Raw genomic sequence first — 27,181 nt, forward strand, 5'->3', positions numbered from 1 at the left:
ATAAAACCAGAATGTAGTTTTCAAAACAGAGACCTAAATTAAGAGCTCCAGCCTTCACATAGGGCCCACTCATAAGGACCATTCATTAGGGTTATTTCTAACAGGTTTGGTTTTTTTTTTTTGCACTGTAGATGATCTTCACTGCATTTAGTTTAAGCAAGTCTTTTGATGAAGTGTAACATGTAGAAGGCAGTCTTCCTCCGCATATGGTGAGCTCTCTGAAAGCACGGGCGAGTGGCCCTGCTCCCAGCCTCTTCCCAATCCCCAGCCTGTTTTGCACTTGGGCCACATCCAAACTCCTTATTATAGAGTTTTGTTCTCCCTTCTGAATAGTTCAGTAGCTGCCCACTCTTACACCGCTAACACTTCTAGAGATAAATTGGGAATTGTTTGTTTTATATAAGTCTGCCTTACCTTCCCTGTTAGGCCAGCCCCCGGGAATGGAGTGTTAAATGCAGAAGGGAACTCCCCAACTCCTTTCCCTTCTCAACCCTTACTATACTTTTGAATCACCTGGGGCTACTTCTTAATACTATGTGCAAGCCCCACCTTAGGCCTGTTAAATGCTCAGGTTACTTTCAGAAATTTCCCAGTGATCTTTAATCCCAGTTGGGAGGCACTTAAAAAGAGGAGTCATTAGGCCATTTCTCCCCATTTCTGCTAGCATCCCAAGGCTGGCTCTGTTCATTTTTAAGGAGTCGGAAGAGCTTTTTGATTATGTCTAGGAGTTGAGACTTGTTTCAAATAAAACTTATCAAATAATGCTGTAAGGCAGATGCTAATTAAACCATGTGCCATTAATTAGGGTATTGTACCAGTGGAATATATGATGCATTAACCAAGGGAAGTGGAAACAGCATTGAATACATGGCTTTAATTAAATCAGGTCTTGCCAGGTACTTGATTACTTAAAACGACCACTTACCCTCCTTTTTAAGGTGTGAACTACCTGACTTCTTTTTCCATTTTGTGCATATATGGAATGATGTCGCTGTTTCTTATTTTTATAACATCTGTGGATGGGGTTCTACAGGTAATTTTTCTAGTGCAAACAAGATACACAGGGGCAGAGGGGTTTTCTTGTTTTTAGATTCACTTCAAAAGTCTGCTGGGGAGAAGGCAAGCGACCTGAGAGCAGGAACCTGCCAGTCAAGATTTATTCATTACCTCTTTGTAAGGGGCGTGTTCCTGCCCTCTTGAATAGTAGGAAAGTCCATACCAAATATGATCTAGAGTCATTTTTGTCCACTCCTTGTGTTTGGACACAGGATTACAGCACGAGTTCAAAGTGCTGGTCCTTTGTCAAATCTTAATACGTCAGGTTAGTTATTCTTAGGCAGGGTTAAAGGAGGGGAAAAGGCAGGGCGTGAGGCTCCTGGCCTAGAATGGTTGAAATATTAGTTTTGAAACGTTTGGTGATGCACCAGTTGCTACAACCAGAACTTTCACTGCCAAAGTACTGTTCTGGTGAGACTGATAGATAAAATTAAATGAAGAAATGTAGTATGAGAAGAAAGCATCTAATATAGCCCTCAAAGCTGTACAAAAGCTGCAAAACTTTAAAATTTTATACCTTAAACAGAAAAAAGTCAAATGACAATTTTAATAGACTTTAAAACAGTGTACAAGTATAAAACACTGGTTTTGTATTTCAAAAGTTGAAGGAAGATATCCAGTCATTAAACAGTCTACAAAACATATGCCAGTAGATTACATAAAAGACTATGTACAATATAAAAAGAGCTGAAAACAGTCTTCACTGTAAAAATAAGTTAAAACAAATTTTTCAATTTAAAATATTATCTATAGCACAAACACAGATCATGCAAATGGCAAACTAAATATACTGCATTCTTTAGTGTAGTCAAATTCAGATTGAGACATCTTTCAGGTAGGGAAATGGCCATTCAATAAAATTCTTTTCTCTGGCAGTAACGGTCCTAGCTGGGTATTTTATGCTTAAAGAACAGCTATATTTCAAACCCTTTTTGTTAAGCTGTAATAAATACTAAAGCAACACAGGAATACTTTATTTGAAAGCAATGTTGGGGGAAAGGTCTGCAAAATAAATTCTTACTGTGCAATTTTATAAAGTATGAACTGTTTTGAAAGGCTAGAAGCTTCTGCAGCTGAAAAAGTTGATCTCTAGTTTTAAGGCAGGCTAAGCTTTTAAATACGTTATAAGAACTAGTTTAATTAACTATTCTGCTATTACAAGTTACACCACGCTCATCTCCATAATACTAGGCTAGTTGTTTGGTGTTTATTACACACCAAATCCTCCCAACAGGAAACATGTACTTACTGGCTTTGAAACTGTAATCAGGGGGTCTGCTGCTCTCATTAATGGGGGGCGGGGGGAGAGGTAACGGTCCAAAATACTACACTCTCCCCCCCAGTTGAAGTACCATTATTATTGATTCATAAAGGCTTTGCAAAATTCACATCTTGGCAGTTTAATACTTATGGAAAGGATCAATGCAAGCTCTACCACTGTGATTGATTGATAGGTATATTTAAACAACAATGGCAAATATTCTCAAAACTAAGGGGACCCAGGCAGGCACTATTGTTTCTAAAGCAATTGAAACATTTCCAAAGCATTTATTTGTTTTTTAGGTTAGTTTTATAAGCCAATATAGACATTACTATATGTCCACAGGAAGTACAAAAGCCATCTTCATTTGAACAAATACAATATTCCTGAAACTGTTAGCACCAAGTCTCACTTTAAAAAGCAAAGACAACTGAGTGCTCTCCCACATATTGTTGTTGACTTCCTTCTACTCAGATTGCATGTCATGAGATATTTTTAAAAGTTAGCTGCCATAAGTTCTGGAAAATGCCAGTGTTCGAAAATAGGTAATTGTGCTAATAAAGAATCAAAAGTTTAGCGGAACAGAGAATGAGGATTTCAAACCATTCAGTGTTACAAAGAAAAGTGTGAAAATACCATTCTTTGGTCTAGATTAGCTGTTCCCTTTACATTAATTTAACATTCCAATGGCTTTTTGAAAATTTTAAAATGTTGAACCTCACTAGGCAAAAACAAAATTATATATACATATGGATGTATCATACAAATGAACCTTTAAAAGAAAGTCTTGTCCAACAGCTGATTAAAGATACTTAGGTACCTTTCTGTTTTAAAAAAAGAGTTAGTGTTTGAGTGTATAAGCACAGAAATAAGTAAGTTAAAAATTGCCCATGGGGAAAAAAAACTTTTACCAGTCTATAAATAATATACCTTTCTGGTGTCCTTGCTCTACTGAGTTCACAAGTAAACATTCAATTTGACATGCTCAAGATCCTAATGCTGGTGGAACAATTCCTGTACCTGGACAAATATTACATTATGATTTGTTCGATGGATAGTTAATGCATGTTGCTTCCTGTTTCATAGATGTAGCTTCATTAACTGCCTCTTGATCACCTCCATCAGCTCCAAATCCAGTTCCTCCGGCTCTCTCATTAACATCAGCATCATCTTCCAAACCATTGTAAAATTCTTCAATCTCACTTTCATCCTCCATAGGTTCTTCTAAACTCGGACTCTGGCATGTTCCACTATCACTGTTACTGCCACAAGAACTAGAGGATAAGACATCATCTTCAGAGTCTGAATATACCTCAGCACCATGGAAAATATAACGGTTTGGTGGTAAAAACAGATATTGATTACCTGAAATACAGTAATAAGAGAGAAGTGGGTTATTTCCAGTTTTCTAAGACTTGGTCTGAGTGGGCTGTCTGGAATAAAGTGTAGCTTCTAGCCTTTTACCTGAGTATCATTACTAGAGGCTATTACTGTAGTTTCTCAAACACAAGCTATAGACGCAGTCCTGCATGAAAATCTTAGTTCTGCCACTCATCAACTTTGTAAATTGGGAGAGTTATCTCTGTGCCTCAATTTCCTCATCTGGATATGAAATAATTTTCACAACCCTATGAGGCAAGTATGAAAAAAATGTAGACAGCCACGTTCAATGCAACTCCCTTTGAACAGATTTGATGAGATGAAATGAAGTATCCAGCCCACCACCCACCCTCTGAATCTATTTTTACAAGAGTCCTATCACGTTAAAGTGTGAGAAGCACTGATCTAGTGCTGGCCTTTTAAGCTTTCTTTCCCAACACCCTCCCAAATTAGCATTCGCAGTATAAGATTTGACCTCCGATGGTAAGAAGTATTCCCTGCTTTTGTTTACATTTTGATGTAAGTGAATGGGTAGGAACCTTAAACATTAATGATGGAATATTTTATGCCCTTATGTTCACAAGCACCAAGTACCTTCTGACTTAAGTCTGTTATCGCACCGTGTTATATTTATTGAACCATATCCCAGACTGATTCACAAAAGCCTAACTGCATAGTTTATCTGGAGTGACATAACATCTACCAAACGTACGTGAGTTTCTCTTCAAAATGACTTTCAAGCTTTTTATACCCCATCATGACCCAGTTCTCACCTATTATGTGTTGTAGCATGGAAACCACTTATTTCATTGTGTTTCAGTGACTGGAGAAAGAAAACCCCACCTGGTGCTTCTAATTAGGGCCATGTCCTTTGAATCACATCCCCTCACAGTCTGTTAAAGGGTCCCAGCACATGGCTCCCCTGCCCTTTCTTTCTATAGGTTAGGCCATGTTTACAAAAAGAACACTTCAGGGACTTCCCTGGCAGTCCAGTGGTTAAGTTAAGACTCTGCTCTCAATGTAGGGGGCCTGGGTTCTATCCCTGCTGGGGGAACTAAGATCCTGCATGCCGTGCAGAGCAGCCAAAAAAATAAATATATTAAAAAACAAATGCTTTCTGCTCTGGCCTCCCCTGAAGAACTGAATCATCTATTTCTCAGTGGACATACCCTATACCTGTCTGTTTCTGCCCTCTTGGCAACCCTCAAGACATTTACATTTTACTTCCTATATGCTCCAACTTCCTCCTTTCAGCCTCGACTTCCTATATGCTCCAACTTCCTCCCCTTTCTGCCTCGACCTCACAACAAACAGTGGCAAACTAAAATGAGTAAAGTCCAGCTGTTGTGTGGTTTTAACCGCTAAAAATGTTAAGTTTTACACTCTTTACATCCGTTATCTTTTCAAATGCTCACAATGCTATGAGAGAGAAGTAGATCTGACAACTCAGTCTAATTCCAAAGCCTGTACCTTAAAAGGTCTAAATTGGTAGAATAAAACCAAGGTATAATACCAATTTTCTGGGGCAGAGTTTTGTATGTTTGACCCATCTGTCAAAAAGACAGCCACAGAATGCTGCCAGTGCCTAGGGGGACTTTGTGTATGATAGAGACTTATCTTACCTGACTAAATCAATCTCTACTTCTGACACTTGCTACATTTGAAAGCGTAAGTATTCTTCTATGCTCTTTCTAGTTTTCCCCCCGTAGACTTTCCCTAATTACAGTTCAAGACCAAAGTCAGAACTTAGGTTTTTTAGAAAGCCTTCAATAACCTAGTGCCCTCCAAGTAGCATAAACCTTTTAAAATATCACCTATTTTTGTAATTATATACACAAATATCAGTAGCTTGATCAGTGTCTCCAGAACTTGCTGTATGGAAAATGCCCAAAGGCTTATTCAACTGAACTAAAATTTATTTAGAGCAAATGATTACAACACTTAATACATTTGTCTCAAATTTGTCAGTTTTCACCATGTATAGTAAGTGGAATGGGACTTAATGTTTTAAGCTGTACAAAGTTGTTGCATCTAAGAGCACAAGTTTCTGTTTGATTAATACTTGGTCACAAGTGGTTTCAAAAAGTAGGAAGTGATTTCACTTATGTTAATACTTATGGATAGGGACTTCCCTGGTGTCGCAGAGGTTAAGAATCCGCCTGCCAATGCAGGGGACACGGGTTCGAGCCCTGGTCCGTGAAGATCCCACATGCTGCAGAGCAACTAAGCCCGTGCGCCACAACTACCGAGCCCTAGTGCTGCAACTACTGAAGCCCATGCACCTAGAGCCCGTGCTCCACAACAAGAGGAGCCACCGCAATGAGAAGCCCGCTCGCCGCAACTAGAGAAAGCCTGTGCACAGCAACAAAGACCCAATGCAGCCAAAATTAATTATTTTTTTAAAAAACTAATTGATAAAAAGACTTCCCATGTGTCAAAACAGGGTAGATGGTATTTCTGATACTCAGTGGTAAAGAACCAGCTGTTTTCTAGATCTGAAACAACACGACCTAATGGTTAAGAGAACCCAGAATCCACCTGGTTCTTCCACACCCTAGTCGTTACCTTGCCTGGGGTACTTAACCTCTTTGGTCCTCGGTTTCCCACCTGTACCAGAGTAGTAATAGTTCCTGCCTCAGGATACTAAAATCAGAAAATGTGAAGTCACTGCCCCACAGTAAGTACCCAAATCTCAATCATTTCTACTAGCTAAAGCTCTCACCAGAAAATGGCAGAGCACTCAGTATTTCCCAATTAAATGCTTACCTTCTCATTCCCTAGAGAAACACAAGGTACAGAGCATGCTTTCACACCACTTTTCCCCCATATTACGGAAGATACCGTTCTTTTTCTGGCTTAAAATCTCAACTTTACACTTTCTCTAAACACAATTCAACTATTACATTTAGCCGCATAAAATTACCCTAACTAGCCTGCCAAAATTGCTCACTTCTTACAAATACTCACTTCTTACAAATATTTCTTTAGAATAATTATAACCTTCATAACCTTCAAAATGTTTCAACAGCCTTTCTTACCATCAAGCCGTTTACTAATCTGCTCCTTTGCGAGTCTAGCTGGCCAGCATTTTCTCACTGTTTCAGCAACTGAAGTTCTTTCATTTTTCTCCCCAGTATTGGAGGCAACATTCTTCAAATCCGGACTCTCCAACTGTTCATTAACACTTTCAATGCTCCTAGCAGAAGTCTGTACTTCCTGTAATTTTTCTTCGACACAGTTTTTTGATTCAGACGCATCTGGATCATCAACATTACTCTTTGTTTCTTGGTCTAAAAGAGTGACAATCACTGAAGAATCTGCTGGTGAGGTTCCTTCTGGTGAACTTGAGCCTTCTGAAATATTGAGCGGTGTGGGTGGCAACTCTGACAAGTGAGCCAATTCTTTTTGTGTTCGTGGAGGTTTTTCAGTAATTTCTGAAAGCTTTACAGGGTTGCAGCAAAGTTTGGCGTATTCACCACCTAACCTGTGACACAATTCATTAATAATGACATCACAGTCTCCAAGAAGCTCTACATCAAAATGCAGGTGAGGCAAAGGTTCCCTATTAATTAATATCTGAGGCACTTCATGGGGTATGGAACCTAAGAATAGGGTGAAAAAAGTAAGAATTAGAGAAAGGAAGGGAGGTACACTAATAAAACCAAAAGAAATGCACTATGTAAAAATCTAACAATTCCCTGGCAGTCCATTGGTTAGGACTCTGCGCTTTCATTGCCACGGCCAGGGTTCTATCCCTGGTCAGGGAACCAAGATCCTGTAAGACGTGAGGCATGGCCAAAAAAAAAAAAAAATCTAACATGTTCCCAATACCAAAGAAGACACCCAACTCTAGTATTCAACCAAGCTATTACATACCATCAAACTATCAAGTAAACAGATGGGCAGCAAAATTTCAGGTTCTGCTCCTGTCACCTGGTTACCTCTGGGTAATCGCCTCACTTTTTATTCTGTATTCAATTTCCTTGTCTGTATAATGGGGTAATAACAGTACTTCTCCACAAGCCTGCAGTGAGCACTGAGTTAATATGCAGAGAAGAGTTCTTGGCACAGTATAGGTAATAGTTATTCTACTAAAATGGCTTCTGATATGTGAAAATTCATACCAGTCTGTTCTCCACTATATGTACCAATGTCTTACATTTTTTAAAAAGTACCTTTGCCTATCACCAACACGTTTTAGTACCCCACAGGAAACTTGGAAGAAGTTCTCTGCCTCACATTTAAATAGAAAAAAATAACACGCAAATTATACATTAAATTTTCTTTCTTTTTTTTTAGTTACAAGTTGTCCTATAATCTACTTTAACAGAATTTCACAGCTACTTGAGGAAGGCTGAGTTAAACTGCTAAAGCCACTACATGTGGGCTAGGAAAAAGATGCAGAATTGGAGAGTTTAACTCTGTTTCTTCCAGCACTTTGCTCTGTTTGCTGGTATGGGGGTCCAATTTTAATTCTCCAGTTAAGGGTTTGATATACTCTCCTCTCCTCCTTCCCTCACTTTTATGGCACAAATGATGCTACTAAATTAGTCCCCCTTGCTTGCTCATTAGAGGGAGAAAAAAGGTAGTATGGGAGCATGGATTAAAGAAATATTCCTGAGAATAATAGGGACTTAAATTGTTTTTTGAGCATTTTTATACACATGAACACCCTTGTGGGTAGAGCTGATCCACATACAATGATTGACAAGGCATGATTGTTATTCTTACAAAAACAAACCAATCATTGTGAGCCCCCAAATTCTATCTTACATGAGTACGTTACACATCTATCAAGCTATACATCTGAACTTACTGGACCAAAAATCAATTACATTTCAAAGATTACTCAAATTAAGACTAAAAATACAGATTATTTTTAATATGTTTCCTCAGTATATGTAAAATTAGCTCATGCTAACTCCTGCCACATTAAAGCACATTCCACTGAAAAGTTTAAGTTGAACTGTTTCCCCTTGTTATTACTTCTGTTTTGAAAGCCCTCTTGCCCCACTGAAATGTCAGATTAACCAACCAATCTTCCTGAGCAAGAATATTGTCACCTAAAAAAATTAAAGTTTGGGGGCTTCCCTGGTGGCACAGTGTTAAGAATCCGCCTGCCAATGCAGGGGACATGGGTTCGAGCCCTGGTCTGGGAAGATCCCACGTGCCGCGGAGCAACTAAGCCCGTGTGCCACAACTACTGAGCCTGTGCTCCTAGAGCCAATGCTCCGCAACAAGAGAAGCCACCACAATGAGAAGCCTGCGCACAGCAATGAAGAGTAGCCCCCGCTCACCGCAACTAGAGAAAGCCCACGTGCAGCAACGAAGACCCAACGCAGCCAAAAAAAAAAAAAAAAGTCCGGCTCTTCACCACTCTTGAACAAAAAACAGCATAATATCATTGAGGTCTACTCTACAGACCCACAACCCATGGCAAAATATATAGAAATGGTTCTCTAAAAAAAATCATCACCCACTTACTCGGAATTAGTGCTACTGGTCTTACTTTCAGGGAAGACCCAATAACAATGAGAAGATCAACTTCATCTTTGTCATACTTCATGGCTCTATGAAACTGTTCTGGTAAATTTTCACCAAAAAAGACAATCTCTGGTTTCATGATAGCAAGTGGTTCATCAGCTGGGCACCTAGGACATCGAGGAACCACCTGCATGTTCCAGATTTTAGTTGAGGTAGGAAAGAGAAGGGCAAGCCCGAGTTAGAGTCAACATTTCCACACTTCCCAAGAAATCATTTCAAAATTATCAAAGAAAACAGAAAAGCTGTGGATAAATAGCAGGGAAAACTGGATAAAACCTAAACATCAACTATCAATGACCCGTTAAGTTTATTAACATACAATGAAATACAATTTCGCTATTATCTGTGTATGCTGCTATTATATCTGTATAGACCTACATTTGATATTCAAGAGTCCATTATATATTAAGAGGAAAAAGCAGCATGTGTATATATGTACACAGGTGAGACTTAACTTTTAAAAAAAGTTTGTAAAATACGATTCCATTTTAATATGCTATCTTCTCATAATTATATGATTAACTATATATGCAACTAAGCATACAGAATTTATTTCTGGATGGTTTTTATTCTCTGCCATATTTTCCTGTATTTTTTGGTCAATGAGCGTACATGAAATATTTTTTACAAAATGAATCTGACAGGCACTTTTAAAAAGGGAGAGTAAGGAGAAAAACTAATGTTAAGTAACACCACACTTAATGATCTGGGTTTTTATTTTAGGCTTATATATTAGGTAGTCAACTTCATCAATCAAGAGATTATGTAGCAATGTTTTTAACTTAAGGTTTTGAAAGGTTTTTGTGTATTTCTCTGGAATTCCCAAACAAATTCCTAACATTTGTTTTCCTGGATGTTTCTGTACCACATAAATACTTCCAGAAAAAAAGGACTGAGGTAAAAGAAACAGATCAGAGACATGCACAGTTCCTAAGATATGGGTGATAAATTACCTGATTAAAAATATCTCCTCGTACAGCTTCACAGTCAACTTTGTATTTACAAATCAGGCAAGATGCTGTTGCAAAGGAACCTAAAAACAACCAACAAATATATGCTTTATTAAAGAAATTTTTCCATTTCTTAAATAACAGTTATAATGTAAGCTTGACAACAAAAAAGCTAGCGACTTTAAAATTTTTAAGAGACTCCATGAGAGAGATGCTGATATAATGATGCTTCCTAAAGCTACTCTTTTAATAAAATATACCAACTCCTCCAGGACTAAAACTGCAGACTTGGAAGTTTACAACTGTATTACCTTAGCTTAACAGCTGTGTTTCAAAAACAGTTTAGATACATAAGAAAATGGTCTGTTCACACTTGTTTTAGATTTAGTCTTCAAATTTCTGAAGCCTACATCTGAACTACTCAGCAGTTCCTTTGGTTTCCTAAAGATGCCATATTTTTTTCATCCATAGCTAATACTACTTTTGTAATAAAAAAAGGTTATTTAAAAGAATTTAATGTTACATAATTGCTGCATCTTTTGAAATCCAAAAGCACATTAATATCTGACATTTTGTACAATTAAGTGTCAAGGCCAATATTTCTGGTTTCATATTTTTGCAATCTACTTTCCTTCATTTATCTACAATTGATCAGATAACATGATTCAACAATAAGGCTTAATCTCCATTCCTGGATGGCAGCCTTTTTTCTAATCCTAACTTTTCCTACAAAACTAACTAATATGTAACAGAAAAAGCAATCCTGAAGTTTACTAACCATGACACTGAATTATCCTTTGGATTCCTGCAACCTGTTCCAGTGTATCTATGTTCTGAGTATAGTTGCGAAGTAGTTTTCCTTCCTTATCTGACAAGGCTATGAATTTGTGACAAAGAGATGGTTGGAATTGTCCAGGATATATTTCCTAGATAACGCAAAAAGCAGAAAAAAGATTATGTAAGTGTTAACAAATATCACAGGTTTAACAACAACAAAAAAACAAAACTACCAATGATAATTAAAAAACAATACATGAGCATCTCAAAGCATCTAGATGGATGCCACACACACTTATGAAAGGATTGTTGCTGTCATATGTGTAAAACTCAGCAATTAGTGAACATGGCCTCTTGAAAAGGATAAAGTCGACCCACAAACATCTCTTATAAATGCTAATTGATATTTTAATAAAAGTCAGAAGAAATACATACCTTAATATATATCTAATTTTTGTTGGCTGCAAATGATTTTTTTTTTGTAAGGAAAAAGGGAAAAAGTTTAAATTGAAATTAAAGATATCAAAGATATGGTGACTTCTTTTTTAAAACTAAAAAAGGCACTGTCAACATAATATTAAAAAATTTCTTGATTCATCATTTATTATAAATATCAACCTGTTGGAAGTTTAAAGCTGAAGTTTTAATTCCTTACCAAAATTGTTTTCCTTCCACTGCACAGGCACATACTGGTATAGTATAGAGTTGCTCATGAATGCTGAGTTGCTGGATTTTGTGTGTGTGTTTTTCCCCCCAAATAATGCTTCAATGCTGTTTCTTCTTTAAAAACAAAGAATTCAGATATACACATGGCAAAAAGATCAGAGAAAAAGTATCAATTTTGGTCCTCTCAACTTTTGACAGTGTTTTCATTAAACTTCATTTAGTAAGTGACTATGGCAAAGGAAGTTTCTTCTCTTTTTTCTTTGAAGTAGCAGTTCTGCCTACTTCCTTACCATTCATTACAGCCTCTAACCTATTACAATGCTAGCAAAAAAACAAGATACAACCGTATGTCCATCAACAGAGGACTGGTCAGAGAAATAGGGTACATCAGTAATAGTGGAGTATGCAGCCATTAAAACGAATGAAGGAGGTCTCGATACACTGACCTGGAAGATGGCCCATGACATATGTGAAAAAAAATCAAGCTAGTCACCACTGTGTATAGCTTTGTTTTTGTTTTGTTATTAAGCAAAAATGGGAAGTATATGCAAAGTATACAGATACATTAATTTAAACATCAAGTCAGGAGGGATACAAACAATCTATAAAATGGGGATGGGGGGGTAGGGGACTTCACTTCTGACATTATACAAAAAAGTCTGACAGTTAAGATTCTAGATGACTACTTCTAAACTACTTAATATTTCAAGTTTAGAAAAAACTACTGGGATACCTTTTAAGTAAAAATAATATGCAAATCTCATTATATAAGACTATCACATCCATGTCCATATGCTGCTGAAAATGTTATATAAAACCCAAAAATTTTGCCTCTCAAATTTTTATCATAAAGTTCATGAACTTTGTAATTTAAGAAAGAGAATGCATATAGAAAGAAGTAACAAGTGAAGAGTTTATTAAAGCTAATGTTTATAGAAAACTGAAAGCCACATTACGTTTTGGACCATTAGGTTGTGCTCTCTATTAATCACTGTTTTCTTCCCAGGTTGCTCTGTTCTAATACATTTAGAGGATTAAACACCAGCACCTTGCAAACCTCCCCTCTGGAAACAGCTGTTAAAGAGTATTTTAACAAATATTGTAATATTCTAGGCAACAGATAAAATAGGATCTAAAGTAGTAAGGAAAGTGCTAATAGCATGCCAAAAGCAGCGCAAGAACAAATGGCTGACTACCTCCAGAACAAGGCTGGGCAGAGTACCAGGACTCCATCCTCCCGGAATGAACTTTTGTGTGCCTTATCCCCACCCTTTTCAAAAGGGGAGGGTGGGCTTCCCTGGTGGCGCAGTGGTTGAGTCCGCCTGCCGATGCAGGGGACACGGGTTCGTGCCTCGGTCCGGGAGGATCCCACGTGCCGCGGAGCGGCTGGGCCCTTGAGCCATGGCCGCTGAGCCTGCGCGTCTGGAGCCTGTGCTCCGCAGCGGGAGAGGCCAAAACAGTGAGAGGCCCGCGTACAGCAAAAAAAAAAAAAAAAAAAAAAAAAAGAGGGTAAGAAGAACAAAAACCTGTGGGACACTAGATTCAGCTCTACACTCTAGTTTCCCTTCATGTATCAGTTCAGGGAAATTTAGTCCTTAAATTTACCAATCAATTCCTGTAGTTGGGAATAATTTATGAAGGGTTTGTTTCATCTTATAAGCCTACATTTTATGATGATTTGAAACTTAACTTTGTCTCTTTTCTTTCAAATATGTAGTGGACCATGTCTGAATCATTAGATTTAATACTGTGTTCCAACTAAGGGATATAATCTGAAATAATGGGAAAAAATTTACTCTGAAATGACTGTTTTTTAATAGAACTACTCCTAAATCAGGCTCTTACTTAACAAGGAAAGTTTGCTAAAAACTAATTGACTGGAGATACAACTTTCAGATAAAATATAGATTAATTCTTCAAGTTGAAACTGTGACACTTTAGTTCTAAGCAAGACAGGCCATCCCAAATCTGAACCTCCTTAAGGCCCATTAAGGAACCAATCATGTGGGCTGGACCATTATTATTGCCACAGGGATCCATTTAGAATAGAGTGGAAGCACAGCTGGGACCAACGGCTCAAATACTATTAAAATGACAGGCTGCTTTCACAGCAGTGTCCAGAAACATGCGAACAATCCAGTAATTGGCCATAGGCAACCAATGTGACCAAAACTAAAGCTTAGAACTATCTGCCCCAGTAAGCTTTCATGTAGAAATAATGGTTTTTCTCCAGAGATGCTCTCTGCTTGCTTGCTTGCTTCTTAAAATTTCTAGCAATATGAATGAGATTCCAGTCAAAAGCAGGGGTGTTAACTGCAGCCCCTCAAAACTAAAAGGACTCATCAAAGTTTGAGATGCCACTATTTGCTAGGTAGTAAGTAGGTAGAGCTGTTAAGAAACTAGAATTTACATTCTCCATGCTGTCAAAAAATAAGTGAAACTAATTGATCCTGGTAAGGAAAATCCTCATAATCCCTGGTCTTGTTTCATTCATTCCACTAAACCATAGACTACTAAAAATCTTACCTATTCAATACTTGCAAATTAAAGTTAAGTCACCTGACAAATTTAACTACTTTTTTTCCTGTTAAACATGTGACTTCCCCAAGGAACTCAAGCTTCAGCAAACTTTTTCCACACTGGGACACCAGTTGGCAAGTATTTAAGACTTTGTGGGCCATTCAGTCTCTGTCCTTACGGTCTATGTGGCAGCCACTCAAGTCTTCTATTGTAGTATATCTGCAGCCACAGGCAATAGGCCAATGAATGAGCATAGCTGTGTTCCAGTGGAACTTTATTTACAATCACCGATATTAGAATTTCATATAATGTTCATATGATGTGAAGTATTATTCTTTTGATTTTTTTCCCCATCCATTTAAAAATTTTAGTTCAAAGCTGTACAAAAAGCAGTGGGCCACATTTGGACTGAGGCTGTAATTTGCCGGCCCCTGTACTAATCTAACACAAGAGAATTTCAATTAGTCAAGCATTCATTACTACTTAATGTAAGTAACAGGCATAACAGGAGCACTTTATAATAATGCTGTAGACTGGGCTGAGGACTGGGTTTTTACATTTTCAAGGACTGTAAAGGAAAAGAACACAGTATGACAGAGTTCCCATGTGGTCCACAAAGCAGGTTACATTTGCTACCTGGCCCTTTACAGGAAAAGGTCTGCTGACCCTCCTGTAGACATGTATCCCCCATCTTGCAGATGAAAAAACCAAATCACAGAAGTAACGCCAAAAGTCACAAGAGCTAGCAAGTAGCAGAACTATCATTCAAACCCAGTTTTGATGCCGAAGTGCAGCTCTTAACCACTATGCAATTTCTGATCCCTCAACCTCATGTTTCCTATTTTTCTTTTAGGCTAAATACCATTTCTATTAGGTACTGCAAATCAGTCCACTAAAACGAATCTAGTAAGTATATTTCACATTGCACATCCTTCATGGGATTAGTGGAGCCTGGAATTCCAATCACCCTCTAATGTAAAAACACTCTTCAAGAATACATGTTCTTGGGGACTTCCCTGGTGGCTGGCTGGTGGTTAAGACTCCGTGCTCCCAATGCAGGGGGCCCTAGTTTGATCCCTGGTCAGGGAACTAGATCCCACATGCATGCTGCAGCTAAGAGCTCACATGCCACAACTAAGGAGCTGGTGAGCCACAACTGAGGAGCCCACCTGCGGCAACTAAGACCAGGCGCAACCAAATAAATAAAAAAACAAAAACCAAAAAAACCCACACATGTTCTCGGGAATTCCCTGGCAGTCCTGTGGTTAAGGACTTGGTGCTTTCACTACCATGCCCTGGGATCAATCCCTGGTCAGGGAACTAAGATCCACAAGCTGCAGGTTGCGGCCAAAAAAACGCATGTTCTCACAAATCAGTATGAGAAAGAAAAGCAATTCAGTGGAAAAGAAAAAAAAAAAAAGCTAAGAACAGACAGGCAACTCAAAGATATACACATGGCAAGTAGTAAGAAGCAGTCATCTACACTAGTAAACAAAAACTGAATACTAATGAGAACATGCTAATTTTTTATTTATTACACTGATAGTTTTAACTGCCTTAATAACAACTCTAGATATCCACTAACAGGAGACTGATTATATATATTGGGGTACAACTATCAAACAGTACTATGCAGCCTTTTCTTTAAAATGAGGTATATCTAAGTGCCGCCATGAAACTACTTCCGCGGATATTAAATGGGAAAAAAGCACTGTAGAGAAAAGGGTATGTGATTCTGTTGGTAATCATTTTTAAAGAATTATTAGAAACTTACAATACCTCTCCCCCCTACACATACACAAACAGTTTTACTCATTTTTTTTTTTTTTTTTCCTAGAAGGAAACCCAATGAAACATTTTACCATGGTAACCTTTGAGAAAGAGATTAGAGGTAGGGAAGACTGAAGGGAGAGGCCAACTATCGTTTGTTGTGTACTGTTTGAATTCCTTTTAAAAACCATATACACAACATACACACCAACACACACACACACTTTCTAAAAAATACTTTAATACTAATAACGTATCACGGGAGGCTTTTTTTGTGGGGGAGAGGGCTTGGGCATGCTAAATCAGTTTTCTCGTACACTTCTACACTTCTGATGGGAGTATATATTATACTTCTGATGGGAGTATATATTGCTGCCTGCTTTCCAGGCAGCAATAAGGTAAAACAAATCAGGACCCTTAGCAGTTTTGCTTTCAGAAATTTATCCTAAGAACATTATAAACATACCAGAAAGGACAATCAGAGCAATACCTTTTTAATAACAGAAAACAGGAAACATCCAAAAGGAACACTTGCAGGATTAGTTACAGTAGACCACTTGATGAACACTATGACCGTTATCAAGTATTCAAGCATCTGAAAGTTTATTAAACAGAAATACTACAAATCCAAAGCAGTAGGTAAAAGACCCCATCTTTATAATATGCACCCAAATATAATACTCTACACTTATATGTAATCCACCTACACAAGTCAGTATTAACATACTGTCTTCAAGTGAATGGGACTGTGGCCTTTTTTGGGGGTGGGGGTGTGTGCTTTTTTTGATTTTTAAGTAATGAGCTGGTTTTGAGATTTCTTAGCTTTATAACTACATAATCTGGTATATCTGCACATTATCAATAAAGTGACAATTTACTGAATAAATATATGTTTTTGGAAGTTCATATTTCTCCCTCTACTTTTTCTTGAATTTTATCACTTTAAGGGAAAGAACATTCACTGTATTCAATATGGGCGAGCAACTACACTCTCTGAACACAGTCCTTTAAAAAAAAAAGTTATTTCATACAACCTCAGTTTCACCTTCACTGACTCTTAAACCACTCATTTTTATCAGCACCAGTGAATTTAGACTCCTCAGGACCATGACAACCTCATTATCAATTTAAACCCTTATTATGCAAGAGGACAACAGTTCAGAACAAGAATATATATAGCTTTAATGTTGGCCTTAATTGTTCTTGTGTAGAAGAATTCAAAGTGGTACTAAAGCTAGGCGCACTTAACATGCTGGTGCTCAAACAGGGAGCAATTTTGCAGGAGACATTTGGCAACATCTTGACACATTTTTGATTGTCAAGACTGGGGTGGGGGGCTAATGGCATTTAAAGGGAGGAGGCCATTGGTTGCTGCTAAATATCCTACAGTGCACAGAACCGCTACTCACAGCAAAGAATTATCCATCCCAGAGTCAACAGGTTGAGAAACTGCTCTAATGAACCAGTTACCTCTTTCACACACCTCTCCGTTACTTTTGAGTTTCCAGTCTAGATGAAATCTGCTTCTTCTCAGTTATATACAATCAATGGCTTGATACATCTGTAGAAACTTTCCTTCCAAAATGCCTAAATTCACAATATTTCCTGTTTTCATGGCTTTCTATTAAATTTATTTTCTCTCAAAAGGAACCCTCCTACACTATTGGTGGGAATGTAAATTGGTACAGCCACTATGGAGAACAGTATGGAGGTTCCTTAAAAAACTAAAAATAGAGCTACCATATGATCCTGCAATCCCACTACTGGGCATTTATCCAGAGAAACCTATACTTCAAAAAGACACATGCAACCCCAATGTTCATTGCAGCACTACTTACAACAGCCAAAATATGGAAGCAACCTAAATGTCCATCAACAGATGACTGGATAAAGATGTGGTAAATATGTACAGTGGAATATTACTCAGCCATAAAAAAGAATGAAATAATGCCATTTGCGGCAACATAGATGGACCTAGAGATTATCATACTAAGTGAAGTAAGCCAGACAATGACAAATATATCACTTATATTTAAAAAAAAGAGATGCAAATGAACTTATTTACAAAACAGAAATAGACCCACAGACATAGGAAAAAACTTATGGTTACCAAAGGGGAAAGGGGAGGGGGGATAAATCAGGAGTTTGGGATTAACATATACACACTCCTATATATATATATATATAAAATAGATAACCAATGAGGACCTACTGTATAGCACAGGAAACTATACTCAATATTTTATAATAACCTATAAGGAGAAGAATTCAAAGAATGGATACATATATATGTGTAACTGAATCACTGTGCTGTATACCTGAAACTAACACAACATTGTAAATCAACTACACTTCAATTAAAAAAAATTCATTTTCTCTCATAACTAGCAAAGTAACCATCTTTTAATTAACTTTCTCCTTAGTACAGACACTGGAAGAAAACTTTAGGTTATGACTATTTTACTCATGTATTCTTTTTGGAATCCAGTAAAATATTACAATATTTACATACTCTCCCCATCCTTCATTTTTAAATACTATCCTTTATTCTTTGTCCTTACTTATTTGTCCTTCAGCTTTTTCCTGTTCATTTTTAGACCCAAATTAACTCAGTCTCTCTTACCTATTACTATTTAAGTGCTATTTCACCAACTAGGTACTTTCCTTTTGGCAGTTCCTAATGTAAGAATTGAAGTACAACAATCCTATATGAGTGGTAGTTATAAAGATTATTTATTTAGCTCCTACCATAACTTAAACTTTCATAGAGAAGCGAAACATGCTGCCCCTCCAACTTTTTCTTCTCCTAGGTACTATGAAATCTGTACACTGTAACACATTAACACTGTGCCATTTTTACTCCAATTCAGATATTTTATTTTCTCTTAAGCACTGTCTAGATTTCTATTATGTGTATTTTTATAATTTGTCTTTGTAAGAATAATTCTTAATTGCTTCTATAGATTCTTACATGTCAAAACCAGTTTAAGCTAAAACTGAATACCCATTATATGCCTTAGACAACTAAGGTTACAATCTTTCTCACCTTGCATTTCTCACCTTGTATTCTCAGTTACCGCATTTTCCCCAAGTGTCAGGCAATTTAGTATACACTGAAGTGATGGGGAAAAAGCTGAAAAGTTAGTTTGAGCATGTTTTTTGTTTCCTCTCAGAACAAAGAATTTACAACAAAAACCTTGTGAGCATTACATAAATGCACTAGTGAATCAAGCTCTTATAATCAGATGCAAGATCAAAGTAAATTCTAGTTACTTGATGCCTTTCTTAAAGTGCTAATTTCTGGGGAATTCCCTGGGAGTCCAGTGGTTAGGACTCTGCACTGCCACTGCAGACTGCAGGAGGAACAGGTTCAATCCCTGGTCTGGGAACTAAGATCCCACATGTCATGCAGCGCGGCCAGAAAAAAAAAAATTGTTAATTTCTGATAACTAGAGCCAGTGTCCTAGGTCCAATTCAAGAAACCAGTAACTAAGTGATATTTCATTGGTGTTCAAAGTCATGCAGTAGAACCCCTAGCACCAGTATGTTAAAAACAGTGAATCTTCATGAATTCATATTCTTGTAACAAAGGAAAAGAGATACTCTACATTATTTGTTCAATTTAGTGTGAACCAGCTGTCTGTTCTAAAGGCTAGATATAGATGGCCATCATCACCGCTGATACATGAAGTTCCAAATTTTTTATAAGTTTCAAGTTGATTACTGGAAAGATTCAAATTTCTTAGTAGCCTACAAAATTTTCAAATTTAGTTTTCAGTTCTAGCAAGTAAATCATATCCAAGAAAATCTAATGTAATTTCCCCATTTTACTCTAATTCCCATTTATAAGCACACTTGCACAAAACAAAATTATTTCTTTAGACAGTCCATCAATCTAAGCTAGTACCATGTATTCTGAATTGGCAGAGTTCTTCTTATAGGTATATAAATAGACCACATGATTTGAAAGTAGCTGAGGTTATCCCTTAATGGAAATTCAGGTCCACTTCACTTCTATGCTCATTAAAAAATAATCACTAATACAAAAGACCCTTTCAAATATACTAAAGTTTAGCAACAACAATTTTACAGTTTCTTTCCATAAAGCTAAACTATAGAAAAAAGACATCTAAAGTAAAATTTCTTGGGACTTCCCAGGTGGTCCAAAAGCTAAAGACTCCACGCTCCCAATGCAGGGGACCTGGGTTCGATCCCTGGTCAGGAAACCAGAGCCTGCATGCCGCAACTATAAGATACCGCGTGCCGCAACTACAAGATCCCGCGCGCAGCAACTACAGACCCGGCACACCCAAATAAATAAATAAATCTTTTTTTTTAAATAAAAAAGATAAAATTTCTTGGGTATGGTATAATGCATAGTTATCCCTCCATATTTGCAGGTTCCACATCCTTGGATTCAACCAACTGTAGACTGAAAATATTCAGAGAAAAAGAATTCCAGAAAGTTCCAAAAGCCAAGACTTGTATTTGCTGCACCAGCGACTATTAACATCATATAAGCATACCTCTGAGACATCATGAGTTTGGTTCCAGACCAAAGCAATAAAGTGAATTATCCCAGTAAAGTCAGTGAAATGAATTTTTTGGTTTCCCTGTACATATAAAGTTATTTTTATACTATATGGTAATCTATTAAGTATGCAATAGCAGTATGTCTCCAAAAAAAGTACATACCTTAATTAAAAATACTTTATTGCTAAAAAATGCTAATCATCATCTAAGTCCTCAGCAATAACGAAGATCACTGATCCCAGATCACAGTAACAAATAATGAAAAAGTCTGAAATACTGTGAATGACCAAAATGTGGCACAGAGACACAAAGTGAGCAAATGCTGTTGGAAAAATGGCGCCTACAGACTCACTTGATCACAATCCCTCAAATTTGTAAAAACAAAAAAGGCCCACAGAATATGTGAAGGGCAATAAAGTGAAGCAAAATAAAACAAGGTATGCCTATACTAGGTATTATAAGTAATCTAGAGGTGATTTAAAGTATACAGGGAGGGAACTTCCCTGGTGGTCCAGTGGTTAAGAATCCACCTTCCAATGCAGGGGACATTCAATCCCTGGTCAGGGAACTAAGATTCCACATGCCGCAGGGCAACTGAGCCGCGCTCCTCAATTAGAGAAGCCCCTCACACCTCAACGAAGATCCAGCAACTAAGACCAGATGCAGCCAAAAATTAAATTAAATTAAAAAAAAAAGTATACAGGGAGGATGTGCACAGATTATATGCAAATACTATGCCATTTTATATAAGGGACTTGAGCATCCTCAGATTTTGGTATCTGAGGGATCCTGGAACTAATCCCCCTCAGATACCAAGGGAAGACTGTAACATCAAACTTTAAACTCCAGAGCAGAGCTGCCAAATAAAAACATAGTATGAATCATATACACAATTCAAATTTTCTAGTAACCACATTAACAATGTGAAATCTTCCTCATTTATAACCCAATATCAAAGTATTATTATTTACACACATAATCATTATTTATATATATATAATAGAATAGAATTTATATTTTGCATGTTTTCTATACTAGGTTTCCAAAATCTGGTATGTCTTCCACACTTACATAACATCTCAGAACACTTATGCACTCAACAGCCCCACGTGGCAAATGGCTTCTGAACTGAACAGAGGAGCACTAAAGACGCTAGAGCATAACAGATCAACCTTGACTCAAATGCAATCTAAGATTCTTCTCCACCTCTAATCACAAATTTCTCAGGCACATCCTCGTGTGTTAAAACCTAGCTACTATAAAACATACCAGGGCTTCCCTGGTGGCGCAGTGGTTGAGAGTCCACCTGCCAATGCAGGGGACATGGGTTCGGGACACGGATTCGTGCCCCGGTCCAGGAAGATCCCACATGCCGCGGAGCAGCTGGGCCCAGTGAGCCATGGCCACTGAGCCTGTGCGTCCGGAGCCTGTGCTCCGCAACGGGAGAGGCCACAACAGTGAGAGGCCCGCGTACCGCAAAAAAAAAAACATACCAAAGGCAGATGTTATAATCTTTATGATTCATAAAAAATATTCAAAATCAAAACACTGATGTTACTTTTATATGATCTACTAACCTCTAAAAAAGCCTGGACAATGTAAAGGCCATTACTGAAGTGCAAATTTGAAAAATATGCAATAGCCTCTTCTTTGAAAATAAGCTCAATCCTAAAATGAAGAAAAGCAAATGACAGTCCCTTCTGGGAAGAAGGGAATTCTGACTAAAATGACTTTATTTCAATGATTTTACTCCACCACAGTACTAATAGTCAATTTACTAGACTGCCATTTAAAACAATTTTTCATGAGAGAAGGTCAAAGAAACAACTAGAAGAGTTTGTAGTACCTTTGCAAACTTGAAGAATGGTCTTGGATCTTTTCTGAAATATTCAATGTCAAACATTGCTTGAGGATCTGGAAGGTCTGGAAAGTCTACTGCAAGGCGAGCATAAATACCATCTCTTGACCTGAAGTCAGGTATTCCACAAGAAACAGAAACCTGAAATACGCATGGCATAATTTGTACAATTAAATCTTCTACTGCTACCTTAATAATTATTAGTCCTCTTATCACACAATTAGGGAAGAGCTGAAAAATATTTTTAGTTTGAAACTTCTTTTGGGGAATGGAGATAATGCCCTACTTTAACTTCTAATAGAAATAAAACACTCAGAAAACCAGTATAATTAAATCCATCACATATTCCATTCATAATGGGGTAAAGAATTTTAAGTCAGGCTAACTTTAAACCTTTATAAGCATTTAACCAACAAATTAAAACAATACCAACTTGATTGAGAACGAAGTAAACCATTCCAAATTATTTTAACTAGAAAGCAGGCAAGAATTTCTATCACAGTGAACTATTTCCAAAGAAATCCTTCTTCTGGGTTAGAGTGCTACTACTTCAAGAACGCTAAATTTCTTTATTTTCCTTAAAAAACTATGTTGTACAATATTTCAATTTTTAAGAATAGATTTAAACACTATGCTTTTTCTACAAATAAACCTTGACATTACAAATAGGGACTTCAGAAGTTATCCTTTTGTTTCACAATTTTGTCAGCATTTACTCCACTTTAGCCTCAGAGCAAAACAAACTTGCCTAAATCACATCGGGGAGCAAAGTGCAACTATTCTTTATGATCATTTAAGATTAAATAACACCCTCCCTTAACCAAAAGGTTAGAAAGCAGGACTGATTTTTCTCCAACAGCTGTCCTGGTCGCTACCATGTAACATATTCTGCATTCAACACACAATATGAAATAGCCTAAGTAACTAGTTGTTTGAGACCTAAAGTGGAACAAATGAAAAATCTCAACCCACCACAATCACATCACCTTAATTTAAAATGGAGGAGAGGCAGGAATCTGTTACCTTTCCAACACTGCATTACTTGCCAACACATATTAGGCTCCCGGTTTCCCCATGAAGGTCAAACAAATAACCAATTTCTGTCAGACCCTGACACACTTTAATGCAAGCAGAATTCCCTGCATCTCCTTAGAAGTTGTGGTATAATGTAGGTAAAAATCTTGCCTTAATTCCACTTACCTACTGTGCCAGTAAACAGACGTGAATCTTTTTTAAGGTTATCGAGAGGTTTTTAAAAAACTGAACCAATTTAGTAATTGCTCCTGCACTCACTTTTTAGCAGTTTCAAACACAAATGCCCATCATCATATAAGGATAAATTCTACACCAGAAAAATGTTTCTGAATTGGGCAAGGCTTAAGAAAAAACATACACCACCTCCCATACTAGTGTTTTATACATCTTACATACCCCAGCTCCAGTTAGAACTATTATTTTTTTGCACTCTTGCAGTAATTTCACAGCATCTTCAATTGTATTAATATCTTTTCTTTTTTTCCTTTTTGGTGGTTCCGAAAGGATATTAATAACAATCTGCCACAGTGTCATATCATCCAATTCAGGTGGAGGAATTGTTTCTGGTAGTAAATCTTTAAGAATCGTTCGAGGATCTGTGCCAATCATGAGATGTTGCTGAACAAAAGTATATGGACCTATATCAAGAGGGAAAAGAACTAGATCAGATCCACTTCCAAGTAATTGAAAATCTCATTTATTTTTTGAAGTAAGAAATTAGCAATGCTTAACACTGTTTTGCAGAGTAAAAATATGCACTATAAAGGTGTTTCATTCACAGCATCTTCAGATCTAACGCTATATCCCGAAGAGATTATTAGGGAGAGATCAGGAGTTGAGCCTGCCCCTAGAGCTATAAAATACCAAGTATGTATTTTAAGAGTCAAACTAATTAACTACTAGAATTAAATTTCTATGGTTAAAATCTAGAAAAATACAACATAAACATGACAGAAGTATGTACAAAAGGGTTCTACAAATCAACACAGGAAAGATCTTACCAGTCCCGAAAGCCCACACTATTTACCATTAAAGACATAAAGAAAAAAGAAAAGGAAATCTTATACTTTACTATCTTTAAAATTTTTCCAGTAACAATCTTCAAGTTAATCTTAACCAGTGTCCCAAAATGATACATACAATGCTGATGTTCTGAGCTTTAATTCTTTACCCTGAAATTTCTTAGATCAGTTCCTAGCTTGAGAAAACCAAAAATACAGTAAATATAAACACTAAAAATGAACTAATCATTACTATGTTTAAGCAGTCAAGGCATTTTTGAAAAAACCCAGCACATTAAGAGAAAGAACATTTTGAGATGGTCATGTTACTACTTGGTATAAAAATCTGATACTGTGCTCTACTTCAAAATATTTCTCATTTCATCAAAATGCTTAATAAATATTTACTGAGGATAAACTATGTGCCAGGCACTTTTCTAGGCACTGACAAAACAGTCTACAAATCAGTCAGAAATCCCTGCCCCCATGGGACTTATATTCTAGTACAGGAAACCAGCAATAAAAAAGTTACATAGATTATTTTAAAACAAAAACAGTACAAAGCACTAGACTTTCCCTAAAACCAGGATGATATTAAATCTCATCAAACACCTAAGAACCTCATCACCAGGCTACAAGGGGACAGAGAAATATATTTTTTGTTGACATAAAAAGAGAATACTGAAAAAGATAGCTCTTAAACTGTGAAACCATACCTATCCGTGGTCTTGGAGTCCAGTCACTAGAACTCGCATGTGAGGCTCTATCATCCTCATCACTTTCACACGAATGGAAACCGTTGGTGATGATTTCATCACCAAACAGAAGGTTATCTGCAAAAGAAACCAAAAGTAACTCAAGGTTTCTGAAACAATCTGCATCTAAAATTATGAAGATCTATAATTATGATGCAACAATTTTCAATGAATAAAACACTTAACATTCATAGTGCCTGTGTAAAGAATGCCTACTGGATCAATCTGCACCATTCACAGGAACAGTATATCCTCATCTTTAGGGATTCTGCTCGGAATCTAAGTTTCAGTTCATCAAAATCTAGAAAAAAATTATGTCTACTTAATCAAAATACAAAAAGTAGTAACCTAGTTAGACTGAATTTATCGATCACAAATAATAGTTCATAAAACTTATCAAATAAAAATTTACCCAAAAAAGTCGTGCTAATATTACCATGGCAACTTGCACTTCTCTCATATAACACTAAACATACAAAAATACCTTTGCATTATTCGTTTCCCTTATTAAACTATGTATCTTGAAAACAGGGGTTGTTTCTCTAATCCAATCCCTAATGCACACATTGTTGCCTTTTGATATGATCAAATGGCCCACTGACTGGATTTCTTGATACAAATACTAATAAAGACGCACATCTATCCGGATAGAAACTCTGAAACACTCAAGGATGACAAGACATATACAACTATCACATCTGCTTTACTATGCCAGAAAAATGTCAATTCGTGTTTCAGGGTTACATATACACACACAAGAAGATATTTAATCTAAGAACACGATTAGAGAAAAAATACTACTCAAAGTACTCTAAAACTACTATTACTCTCCTATGCCCACTATTAGTTGCACCACAGAGGGGTAACGTCTTTAGAAGCAACTACACTCTTTAAAATTTAAAACAAGTTTAAAAATAAAGGCCCTCCAAAAAAAAAAAAACCACACACACACAAATTGCACAGGTGTCAGTTTGCAAAAGCAACTGCAAAAGGTTGGTGCAAGGGACAGTCAAAAAGTTTCATGTTTAAGTGTGCGGGGCTGGGGGGTGGGCGGAGAAGCAAGACATTTAACAAAAGCAATACGTTAAAAGAGTAGGAGGGGAGAGAAACTTTTTTTTAAACCAGCTGCGAGGCTAGCTCGCCCCGCGGCTGCGCAAAGCGCGAGGCCACTGGGGCGGGCCGCCGACCGAGGGAGGAGGGAGGGGAGAGAGCGAGGGAGGGAGTGAGTCCCCGGGCCGCTCCGGCAGCCGGGCCCGCAGCCCCGGAGGCGCGCAGCTAAGAGGGGCCCTAGTGGAGAGGGGGACGCCGCAGAGCCAGCCCCGAGCCCCCAGCCCGCCCGACACTCCCCCACCCCAGGAGGGGCCCCGGGAGGAGGTGGGGGGATGCGCAGTCCCGGCCCGCCCGCGCCCTGCGCACCTCGGTACCCAATAGCCGCCGCCGCCTCTTCCTCCTCCTCGCCCTCGTCGTCGTCGTCGTCGTAGAAGTCGTCGGCCGGCGGCGCCTCCCGGGATAGGCCCTGTAAGCCCGGCCCATTGTCTCCGTCTCCGGCCGCCGCCGCCTGGGCCTCCCGCCGCAGCGCCGCCGCCGGGCAGCCGCTGGCCGCCGCCGGCAGCTCACGCTCGGGGGCCGCCCCGCCGGGCTCGCCCGGGCTCCGCCCGACGCCGGGGCCGTCTCTCCGCGGCCTCTTGCGGAGCGGCTCCCCGGTAGGAGGCGACGGGGCCTCCCTCTCAGCCGTCACTGCCGAGGGGGAGCCGCCGGGCTGAAAGGCGAGCGCCGCCTCGTCCGCCATCTTTCAACTGCCTCTCTGGCCCTCCTCCCTCGCCTCCTCTCCTCCCGCTCGACTCGCGGCACTGGCGCCCCCGCGGCTCCGGCTGCGGGAGATTTAAACCCCGTCACGTGACCCGCCCCTTTTCGCCCCCGCCCTCCCGCCGCTCCCGCCACCCACGCGGGCCGGACCACAACACGGCGGGTCACGTGGCAGGCGGAGGCGGTGTGGGCCTGGAGGAAACGCGGCCGGGGCTGCTGCGGCCCCACCCCTCGGCGGCAGGCGAGTCTTGCAGCCAAACTTGTCTTTC

At 38.4% G+C, this 27,181-nt stretch overlaps 1 protein-coding gene across 2 annotated transcripts; it reads right to left on the reverse strand.

Annotated features, from left to right (window-relative positions):
* Positions 1–310: 310 nt before the first annotated feature.
* Positions 311–26,947, reverse strand: SIRT1 (sirtuin 1). 2 transcript variants are annotated; one of them, XM_060034905.1, is made up of 9 exons: positions 26,523–26,947; positions 25,068–25,184; positions 23,747–23,988; positions 22,304–22,456; positions 10,970–11,117; positions 10,195–10,274; positions 9,182–9,368; positions 6,736–7,299; positions 311–3,682 (listed from the first exon to the last, which is right to left on the reverse strand). In XM_060034905.1, the coding sequence occupies exons 1-9, from the start codon at positions 26,893–26,895 to the stop codon at positions 3,354–3,356; spliced, it is 2,193 nt and encodes a 730-aa protein (XP_059890888.1). In that variant the 5' UTR covers positions 26,896–26,947; the 3' UTR covers positions 311–3,353. The 2 variants fall into 2 exon arrangements, with proteins under 2 accessions (XP_059890888.1, XP_059890889.1); XM_060034906.1 differs by lacking the exons at positions 22,304–22,456; positions 23,747–23,988; positions 25,068–25,184; positions 26,523–26,947 and adding an exon at positions 11,624–13,005 and having other exon boundaries at positions 312–3,682.
* Between the last annotated feature and the right edge of the window lie 234 nt (positions 26,948–27,181).

This window comes from Delphinus delphis, chromosome 16, assembly GCF_949987515.2.
Source record: "Delphinus delphis chromosome 16, mDelDel1.2, whole genome shotgun sequence".
NCBI classification, from domain to species: Eukaryota; Metazoa; Chordata; class Mammalia; order Artiodactyla; family Delphinidae; genus Delphinus; species Delphinus delphis.